Source organism: Pteronotus mesoamericanus, unplaced genomic scaffold (assembly GCF_021234165.1).
Source record: "Pteronotus mesoamericanus isolate MK-2021 breed Mesoamerican mustached bat unplaced genomic scaffold, CSHL_Meso_final contig_46, whole genome shotgun sequence".
Taxonomy (NCBI): domain Eukaryota; kingdom Metazoa; phylum Chordata; class Mammalia; order Chiroptera; family Mormoopidae; genus Pteronotus; species Pteronotus mesoamericanus.
Genome location: NW_026555170.1, coordinates 133,243 through 144,712, shown reverse-complemented (window position 1 = coordinate 144,712; position 11,470 = coordinate 133,243). Strand labels below are relative to the sequence as shown.

Genomic DNA, 11,470 nt, shown 5'->3' with positions numbered 1-11,470 from the left:
TGAGATATATCACTTTGGGATGGGAAGCCTTAGATGTGACAATATAAACATAAAAACATCCCTTATAATGAACAAATTTAAAAGATACAACGTATTTGGAGAAGATAATTATAATATATAAAAGACAAAGTAGTATTCATGTTATTAAAAGAATTGTTATAAATAATCAAGAAAAAGACAATCTATTAAAGTGACAAAATAAAGCACAAGTTGTTCAAGTGCCCTAGTAATCAAGAAAATGAAATGAAATACCAACAAAATACTTTCAAGTTATTAAAAAATAAAAGGATTGATAATGGTGTTAACCAAAAGGCAGGGGACTTGGTTTCCCAGTATTGCTGGCAGTGTAGATACTTAAAGCCATTTTGGAAGGCAATTTTTCAATATCTATGAAAACATAAAATAAGCATGTCATTTGGCTCAGCAATTTCATTTCAAAAAGAATAAGATTAGGATATACATGTGTGTTCTCTATGTATAGGTATAAATCAACATATATTTATACATTTGTACATACATGAAAGTCTGTACAGCGAAAGTCCAGCCATTGTTAATGTAAGGAGAATGGTTTGTGCTACATTCATGTGACCAGGCAGCAAAGTAAAGGAGAGTGGACTGGAATGTGCATACACGAACAATGACAGCTTCACTGTACTAGTCAGTGGTGGAGCAGATGCTGTTGAGTGAGCATGTGAATGGTGTGGCCATTGCATTCAAAATGACCGAGGGAGAAGAGCAACAAATGTGCATCAAATTTTGCATTAAGCTTGGACATTCTTTTACAGAAACTATTTGGATGATTCAGAAGGCTGTATCTATGGGCAACTGATGAATGGCACCTTCATCACGACCATGTGCCTGCTCAGGCATCACGTCTCAGGCAGAGTTTTTTGGTGAAATGCCAATTCACCCAGGTGACTCAGTCTCTGCATGGCCTAGATTTGATGGCCTGCAACTTCTGGCTTTTCCCAAAACTAAAACCACCTTTGAAAGGGAAGAGATTGCAGAACACCAATGAGACTCAGGAAAATATGGGGCAGCTGATGGCTATATGGAGGACTGTGTGAGGTCCCATGGTGCCTTCTTCGAAGGGGACTAAAGCATCATTGTCCTATGGACAATGTTTCTTCTATCTTTTATCTTCTTCAGTGAATCTCTCTATTTTTCATAATCCATGGCCAAATATGTTCTGGATCGGTAGTTGTTGATTTATGATTCAGGTTATAATAATACCTAAGATATGTAAAAAATTAAAAAATTATAGGTAAGCAAGTGAAATTATTATACAAATGTACTATAAAGTACATGTATATATGTTTATGTATGAGCACATATCAAAAACATTTTAATTAAAAGCTAAAAACAAGTTCCAAATAAATACACAGATATGATCCAACTTATGTAAGAAAATTGAGTAGATATTTCTATAAGTATCCTTGTAAAATAAAAAGAAATGTAATTGTCAGGACACTGAAAACTGTCAAAACAGGTCATTACAAGTGGCAGAAGACCTGGAATGGAGCAGCAATCAGTTTTAGACTCCAAGTTTTGCTCTACAAACTAATGTAATATCTTGAGTTGTATACAATGAGAAAAACCATCTGTTGTATTTTTGTGTAATATTGGAAATATAAATTTAAAGATTAAATTAATATCCTCATATTTGCCTCCATTTTTTTAATTCCTTGCCAAAATAATCCTAAGTGTATATGCTACAGATAAGGAACAAAGAAGTTCCAATTTTTTTTATAAGAAAAATAGCTGACCTTCTGAAATTAATTTCCACTTCTGAGTTTGGGCACTTCCCTGGGTCCAAAGGGAGCAAGTTTTTAGAGTAACCTAATGGTTGTTCTCACCTGTTGTAGTGAGACCTACATACAAAACAACACTTGATTAAAACAGTCACGGAAAATTGCCATTTCTTTTCTCTTTCATTACAGGTTTACAGGTGTGGTTTTTCCTTTCCTTAAATTTTTTGTCCTTTCAATAACATGAGCGCTGCTTCTTCATCTTCTTGGCTCCTTTCAGTCTCTCCTCCTTGATTTCCTCACTGTCTTCCCTTTACTTCTTTTCTCTATTTTCCCTTTTATTTTTTCTGCTGCTTTTGCGTGTGCAGTATCCTCTTTAGATGCTGCAGCTCCTTCTCTTCCCTCCAGGGAGATATTGCACAGGGGCAGCCCCAGGAATCTCACTGTGGCTCTCTCACGATGCAGTAGTACACGGCGGAGTCTCTCAGGGTGACATGGGGCAGGATCAAGGTGCTGGACTTTCTATCTGCTGCAATGTTCAGAATGGCTATTCCTTCGCTCACATTGCCTTTTAAACCATGAATCATATACTCTGGACCCTGGTGGGCAGTCTGGCGATACCAATGTATGTACTCACTTCCACTGATTGTGGAGTGGTTACAAGGCAGATGCACCGTTTCTCCTTCAGTACTCTCCATGGCATCTGGCTGTGTGGACTTGGCATCAACCGTAATACCTGAGGAGATGAGAAACACTAGATTAGCTCGGGAATGTCAAACTTGGGTTCATGAGCTCTTCTGAACTCTCCTCTCTGGCTGTGCCCCCTACACAAGCATTTTCATGTGCATTGTACAAGCAAGAGAAATATTACTGGTATATATTATTGGGCCACCAAGAGCCACAGGCCAAAGATCACCTGCTGTATTCCATGACCCTTGGGCTCAATGAACACAAAACTCCTTAGAGCCTCAGAGCTGTGTGACTCAGGGGAATCTTCTCTGAGTAGCTCATGTGAGAAACTTCTCACTGTGATGCCCAGATTCCCTGCAGAGAAACACATAGGTACATGCAAGCACATGGATGCATTTTTCTCCCCAGCAGTTTGGTCGAGTACAGTGGGAGAAGTAGAAGCAGCAGCTACCTGACCTTTGTCTTTAGCCACAAAAGCCATCCTTAATCAGACCCAGATCACTTACCCAAAGTAAGGCAAAGAGTTATTCCTAACACTGGTCTCATAGTTCAAGTGCAAACTGGAATTCCAGGCCTCAGAGCTCAGAATCTGCGTCTGACCCTGGGTTTGGGGAGGCTGCAATGACAGCACAGCAGCCACCAGCACAGCCTCAGCCAGGAAGCTTTCAACTGGGTGTTCCCCAGGCAGGCGTCAGGGAGAGACAAAGCAGTTCTTGGTTGGGTTTACCCCCACCCACAGAATTAAACATAAATTTAGAAAGGGGGTAAGAATCTTTTACCAAAATCTAGTCCTAAACCAGAGGGTTTACATTGAGATCATTTTCAAATAATTTAAGTTTGAGTGACTCTGAATAAGTAGTATCATCCAGTTGGAGGTTTACCTTCCCTCATTTTGTGATACATGGCAAAACCCACAATTAAGCTGATATGAAATATCCTTTAATCCAACTACCTATGTAGAAACTTGGGCTCTAAGGGAGAAGAGAATTCCTATCCACATTCCCAGCCAGAACTATGTATTCTCAAGAGAAGTAACACAAAATTTAACATCGAAACAACAAACTTAACAAAGTTTTTCTGGTCTAAAAAATTTACCATAAGCTCATTAAAAATCCAATGACACTATGGGAGAAAATATTTGTAACACACATGACCAAAATAATTTCATAACTGTAAATACCCTTGAGCTCAGTCTGCCAGGATAAGATACAGTTACAAACCAGTCTAGGACCTGGATTGTCTGTGCTCAGTTCTCCCACATCAGCTGCCGGAACGCTGTCTTAAGCATCCCCTCTGATGGACATTATCGGATGCCTCTGGTCTTGACAGAGTGACCAATGTGTTCAAGGTAATTATTTAGATCCACTTATCCCCTCTTTACCAGATATATTCTCATCTCCATGCCCTTGCTCAGAGGTGGCATGCATTGAGAAAAAGAGAAGAAAAGCAGGGAAGGAGGAGACGGGTAGAGAAGATTTACAAAGGGAAGTAAGGACATTTGACAAGAGAGGTAGAAATAAACAAAGGAATTCCTCTGATTATTCTCAAAAGTAGTTACTTTTTACAAAATAAGATAGAATAAAGTTAAAATATTTCCTTCCTCTCAACTACAGTAACTAAACTTCTCATTTCACTACAGGGCAAGTATTTGGCCTTTTAAATTAAACTATTAATCACCTCTCCTTCCTCTTCACATGATGGGTCAGCTCCTTGCTCTCTATCTGGGAAAGGGCTCATTCTTGTGCTTGAGGCTGCACTGAAGCTCCTTGTGAGCTGATAAAGGACAAGGAAACAAAGGGGATGAAAGGAATTTCCTTCACAGCTCAAGGACATGCTCTAACTCACCCTGGAAGGAGCTTCAATTCCCTGTGGCAACAGCCCCCTCTTGTGGCTCCTGATATTAACTTTTTTAGAACTGGGGATCAAATCAGTCAGCAATCCTTCCAGGTTTGTGTGTCCTATCTAAGCGTAGGTAGGTATCTCATATATGCTACCTCCTTCTAGTGGCAAGGCTCAGTGAAGAGCTTCCTACTACAAAACTCTAAAGCAGTGATTTTCAACTGGTGTGAAGCTAGAATTTTTAAAACATGCAATTCTTGACTACTTAGTTAGGGGCATTGACCTCTTTTCCCTTGAATTATCATGTATAAAAAGGACAACAACCAACGTACCAATAGCTGTATGGTGTGAATGATTCAAAATTATACCTATGTATTGGTGTCCCAAAGAATTGTAGTAATTATTTTATGTGTGCCATGAGATGAAAGAGGTTGAAAATTGGTGCTCTAGAGGCTGAATTATTTTCAGGCTGTTGGGGATTTTAGAATTATTTCTGTGACTTTTTCATTACAGAAATTGTCTATAATCCCTCCTCAGTCAAATTCCTTTACTTTCCTTAGTATCTTGTTTTTTCCTGTTTGATGGCTGTCCCAAGGGCACATGATTTACTGTTTAGCATAGGATTTGGCAGAGACTAAGCGCTTTAAAATCCTTTGTAGGGTGAAGGTATTAAATAATATTTACTGGGAGAAAAATGGAATGACTCAAAATTATTCTAATAAATTTTTCTATTCAGCACAACAAATAGAACAAAAATATCAAGCAGTGAAGATAAATGCAAAATCAGACGTGTAGGCATAATTCAAACAGCAAGTCAGCTCTCAGTCTCCATCCTTCAAAAAGTGTAAAACTGACAAACCTAGCAGAGGGAAGCTCAAAGAGGGGAATATTGCAGCCCGTGGCACGGTTACATGAAGTCCTGCCAGCTAAAGTAATAACTGTAGTTCAAGGCTTGAAAGGAGTTCTAGGATGGCTGAAAGAAATAGGAAAAGTAAGAGTCATTATGTCTCTAGGTATATAATGGAACTTTCAGAGCAACATTATAAGTTTTTATCTACTGTTCTTTACTGCGGGATTCAGTATAAACAATCCAGACTGAGTCCCATCAAAAAAAGAACATTATGGAATTTTTGGTTTTGTTCATTTGTTTTTATATAATAGCCTCGTTGGTATATAATTCACATATGATATAGTTCACTTTTTCAAAGCATACAATTCAACGGTTTTTCGTGTATTCCCAGAGTTGTGTAAGCATCACCACAAACAATTTTCTACCTGTCATAATCCCAAAAAGGAACCTGTTCCAATTAACAGTCGCTCACCTTTTCCCCCCATGAAACTGCTTCTGGGCATCTACTACCCTATTTTGTCTCTGTCTTAGTCCATCCGTGCTGCTCTAACAAATTACCACAGATTGGGTAGCTTATGCACAATAGAAAATCATTTCTCATAGTTCTGCAAACTGGGAAGGCTACGATGAAAGCACTGGCAGGTTTGGTGCCCAGTGAAGTCACGCCTTCTGATTCACAGGTGGTGCCTTTTGCTGTGTGCTCACCTGTTGGAAGGGGAGAAGGATTTCTCTGGATTCTCTTTTATAAGACCACTAATCCCAAAAGCCTGAATTCTTAATACCATCATTTTTCAGGAGAATACCATCATCTTTCAGGATGCAACTAAAGTATTTTGAGACTATACAAACATTCAGACCATAGCGGTCTCCATAGATTTTCTCATTCTGCATATTCTGTATAAGTGGGATTTACAATAGGTGGGCTCTTCTCATTGGTTTTTTCACCTAGCATGATGTTTTCCGAGCTCATTCATCTATGTTGTAGAATGTATGTGTAGTGCATTACTTTTTATTGCCATAATATCCATTGTCTGGGTATACTATATTTCATCTACCAATTGATACCTAAATGTGTTGAATATTTATGGACAAGATTTTGTGTGCACTGATAATTTTATTTCTCTTGGGTATATACATATGAGTGGAATTGCTGGGACATATAATACCTCTATATTTCATGGTTGAAGAACTTCAAGCCATTTTCCATTGTGGTTACCCCATTTTACATACTAGTAAAAGACTAAGAAGGGGTTTATTTCTTTATATTCTCACCAATTCTTTCATTTTTTGGTTTCTGTTTAAGCCAGGTGATGGCTATTTTGGTAAAGTGGTATTTTCCTGTGGTTTTCATGGTCAAATGGTGTTTATATCATATACTCATTACCAGAATGAGGACCTTTTTCTCTTATTTCTAATTTGTTAACAATTTATTTCTTTCTTATGGGTGAATATTTAACATACATTATAATTGTGTAACTCTTGTGATAATTAAATGAGGTTTTTGTTCATGTGGATTATTACTTTGATTGATTTAAAAAGATGAACATCACAGAAAGCCTGCTTGGTTATACTATATTATACTTTTAGAGTTTCTGCCAATTGTTTGCTAATATTTAGAGGTTTTGAATTTATGTCCATTGAGTGAGGTCATCCTATATTTAAAAAATTTCTCTATTCATGATTTAGTATCAAGAACATTCTGCCTTCCCCTAGACGGTGGCTCTGAGTTTGGTTCGGATAAGCCAAGGTTGCAGATTCCATCTTTGCTCAGGGCACATACAAGAAGCAACCAATGACTGCGTAAATAGGTGGAACCAAATGCACTAGGATGTTTCTCACTCTCTCCTTTCCTCTCTCTCTCAAATAAATCAATAAAAAAAATTGTAAAGAGATGATTTCCTTTGTAAAACGTTTTTTCTTTGTATTCAGTATTTAAAATATTGAGGCAGCAGTCATGTTATGTATGATGGGTGATATGGTCATAATAATCAACCTTAAATCTCAGTGGTTAAAAAAGGTGGTTTATTTCTTGCACATACATACTAGTTCCTTTTGAATAAGGTGATCCTCCAGGTCAGCTATATTGTATGCAAAGATTAAAAATTGAACCTTCATATCAATACCCAATTCAACAGCCACCACAGTCTAGAAAAAGCAGAGATTGAAAGTTAAGCTAATTAAGTGGCTCTCTCAGGAAGTGGAACAGGCCATTTCTACTCACATTTGTAATAAGCCAGGCAAGTCCTATGGCCATGTCAGTCTGCACAAGGCTTGCAATCCTTCTGAGTTGCTGGAAGGAAAGGGAACCGGATATTAATGAGCAGTCATTTGGAGCTCCACAGTCAGCTTCAGAGTCCTGCCTGAGAATTCATGTCCTCTCTTCTTCCTCTGCAGGAGGCAAGGAGACAAGTTAGTGTCCCCTTTCAGTGACTCCTGATCAAAGGCATGGCCTCTGACTGATATCCTATCATCATCCTCGGGTCTTAATGAGACTCCTTTGAAGCACTATGAAGAAACAAGCAGAAAACAAACAAAAACAAGTAAACTGTCCTCTGCACACTCAATATACAATTAATGGAACAGTTAGAGGATTATGTTGTATAAAGTTCCCCTGCAACTGAGATGAAAAGAGACACACAGTGTTGGTCTGAAGCACAAATGGGGTCCCAGGAGGCACTCCTTATAGGTTCCTGAACCTGTTTTGAAGGGGCCACTTTCTGCAGGCATCTCTGCTGCTCACTGGTTTTCACATTCTTAGACTCAGCCTCCTGGGAGAGTCTTCTTCCATGATCTTCTTAGGTCACATGTTAAGGGCTATGCCTCTCCTGGGGAAGAGATCTCTCAGCCCATTCTCAGCCTGGTTTGTTAAGAGCCAAAGAATTATTTTGAATCTCTAATGAACATAGTTTGTTTTAGTCAAAGCTGCCTTTGGCTGGACAGAACTTTCAAACAGTAAGTTGCCTCCTTATGTATTTGATTCCAGTAAGACTCATATATCTATATATTAAAATATATATTGCAAACCAGTCTGGCAATGACCCCATTGCACACAACAGATTGACCTGGAGGACCTAGACCCTCTCGCTGAGGCCAGTGTTAGTTGGACTGATGTTCCTCTGTCTCTTTCAGCAGCACCCCTGTACCCTGACCTTTTTTTCCTACAACAACCAGGTCTAGGGCAGGACTGAGAACCTCCTACTCTTACTGAACTTGATGGGAACTCGATGACACTTAAGGTGCCAAAACTTTCAGCCCTTGCAGACCCTGGCCACAAGTCAGGGTGTGTGGAGAACAGGACCAATGAAATGGCATTTTTCAAGTCAAGGAAATGTAAAGTACCTAAAACAAAATGGAGTCACTTGTGTCAGCCAAGACAGCAGCCATTCAGCCATGACACTTTGGCTCAAGAGGGAAACTGCCTAAGTCATGCTGGACACATCTGGCCAGGAGACATGCCCAAGATATCTGCACACATGATCAGAACAGCCAAGTCTGCAGAACAGGACAATCCATAGATAAGCTCCTGGGCAAATTCCTCACTTGCCCTCAGAGGTGCCAAGACATTTATCAAAAGACCCAGAAGGGATGAGAACACCACTTTCAAGAAATAGCTAAGGCAGTCTCCAGACCACTGCTGAGACAGCCAAGCTCCACAACCAGATTACTGCTCCAAGCCACGCTGAACTCCCTTGGCATCAGCTACCCAAGGCTCTGCCCTGGTGGACTGGGGACTTCGTCTGTCCTGCTGCTCACCTGGCTCCAGAGATCCTTCCTTGCAAAGTGCTAACAACTCCTTTGCCCACTGTGCTGTCTCCCGGACCTTCAGACTGAGACTCTGGGAGTCAGGTTTGTTATCCCCCATTGATTGCTCTGTGCGTGTGTTATATTTCCCTTAGACTGTTTGCATGTGAGTAGCATATTAATGTATACTGATGTTTTATTTTGAGTGAACTTGCATTCAATTAAAGTTGAGTGAATAGCATAGTTACTGTATGTGACTTTTGTCTATTCCTTGGTGCTGTGCTGCTCAATAGGAAGCTAGCCAAGCAGTTACCCGGGTGACTTAGAGGAAAGACTATATGCTGAACATAGGCTTCTGACATTGTGGTTCTTACAATTCCCCTGTGGTCAGAGTCAAAATTTTATTTGGAATGTGGAAATAAATTCAAGATTAGTCCATAAGTACATAAAAATAAATTGATGTATTTATGTTTTGCTTTTATTCAATTTATGTATATAAAATATATAAAATAACAAAATGAATTCTTCATTTGTACAAACTTTTAAAATCATTGTGCAAATGGAAGAGACAGAGGGGGGTTTTTAGCACTATGCAGATCTGAAAAATCAAAAACAATTCAAGAAGAGAATTAGAAATCTACTCTTGACTTTCCTGAAATAAATAGGTTCATTTGTCTCACTGATGAAGAAAATTTTAAAACCACTTTGTGATGTATTTTAACCCAATACACAGACAATAGCTGGGAATCTCAGAATCAATACTGTTTTATACACTGAGCTCATTGTGGACATTTTTTAAAGAAAGTTTACGTTAGAAGGTCTCATCTGTGCACCACACACAGTGCCTGCTTCTTCCTGCCTGTGGTTCACTGGTTTTCCCAGCCTCTTAGCTGGTGTCTGTCTTCATGGACTGCAAAGGTTTTTGTTAAGCTTCCACGATCCCTTCTATTACTGTGGGTCACTGAGAGCACAGAAGTACTTCGCCGAGTCTTCCAGTTGTAAGGAAGAGATGATGAGGCTGATGATTTTTTTTTCCTTTTGAAAGTTCACAGAGTAACGACCCTGAAGTGCACTTGGGGAGGAAGAGGACTGATAAATAAGGAAAACCATCTGTCCACTGGGAAGCTGTTTGTACCAATACAAATAATAATAAGTCCATGTGGTTTGATACATGCAGTCCATTGTCACAGTTTGTCCTTCCAGCGCTGTTTTTGTCATCTGAGCTCGAGTGACTTTCTGTGTCATGAGGAAACCTGTAGAGAAAAGGGAGAAAACAGGGTTGCTTCTCTGAAATGTCCAGATGGGTTATGAGGAATATATTACTTCATGACCAAGAGCAAAGTAGAAAATGATATGCTATTTCATTTCCTCGCCTCTATCCCTTTTAATACCCGTGCCAGTTACAGCTTCCATAATGCCATCCTTGTCTCTAAGAAAACGGTGATGCCCCATGTTTAGGGCCACACGTACTGAAGCTAAAGACCATGAGTGCCCACAGCAGGCCTGGACAGAGCATGGAAGAAAGTCTTCTGGTTGAAATCTCTCTTGTTCCCATTTTCGCCAGAGACCAGGCCTTCTCTGAGTGCCTGAGTGCTGAGATACGGGTTAGATGTTTCTGCCTCTAAACAGGAAGTAAAGTTCATGAGTAGTTTGTTACCTTTGCCCTATTCAGAGACTGTAACACCTACCCTTCCCCAATCCTCTGACATGATTTTCTGTAACAATACACTTGGAAATGGCTATTATATATGCCAAGGCATTTGAAGTTTAATTATCTTTTTGGCATTGAATTCCTGCTTGATACTATTGTGATTTGAGACTATATTCTGAATGATTTAAGTCTTTTGAAGTTTAATAAGGTTTGTTTTAATTGATTACAACTTCTTTTTTCTTACAAGTTTATTGACTCATAATTGACATGAGTAAACTGCTCATATTTAAAGTATAATTTCATGAGTTCAGCATATGCATACCTCTCTCAGGTCATTGCCACAATCAAGAGAGTAAATGTAGCCATTGTTCTAGGACTTTCTGTGACCCTTTGTAAAGCATCTCCACTGCCATTCCCAAGCACTCACTAAAGTGCTTTTGTCTCTGTGCATTTTCTAAATTTTATATAAAATTTTTGTGTATTTTCTAAAGTTGTATTTAAATGGAATCATAGAAGAACTTTTTATCTGCATTATTTCATTCATCACAATAATCTTGCGATTCAACTGTGTTGTTGCACATATCAGTGATTTCTTCTGTCTGATTGTTGAGTAGTATTTCATCATATATGTACTGGCATTGTGTCTAGTCTGGGTCCATTACAAATTAATCTCTGAAGGTTCTGTAGAAGTCTTTGTGTGCATATATTTCCTCTTCTCCTGGGGCAAACAACAGGGAAGGCATTGCTTTAAAAACGTGCCATGTTTTATTTAAAACTCTTTAAAAAGGTGCGAAACTATATTCGAAATCACCAATTGATTTGCTGTGTTGTGACAGTTCTGGTTGTTTCACATCCTTAACAAATACTGGTATGGTCGATCTTTTTAAGTTTAGCTATTCCAATGAGAATGCAGAGGCATCTGGTGTACTTCACTTGTTTTTCTATAATAGC

General features: G+C 39.0%; 1 gene segment (V, D, J or C); it reads right to left on the bottom strand.

Annotated features, from left to right (window-relative positions):
* Positions 1 to 2,188: 2,188 nt before the first annotated feature.
* On the bottom strand, positions 2,189 to 2,984 carry LOC129074091 (T cell receptor alpha variable 26-2-like). The segment is given in 2 exon segments: positions 2,189 to 2,484; positions 2,945 to 2,984. Coding segments are annotated over 2 exon segments (336 nt in total).
* Positions 2,985 to 11,470: the final 8,486 nt, after the last annotated feature.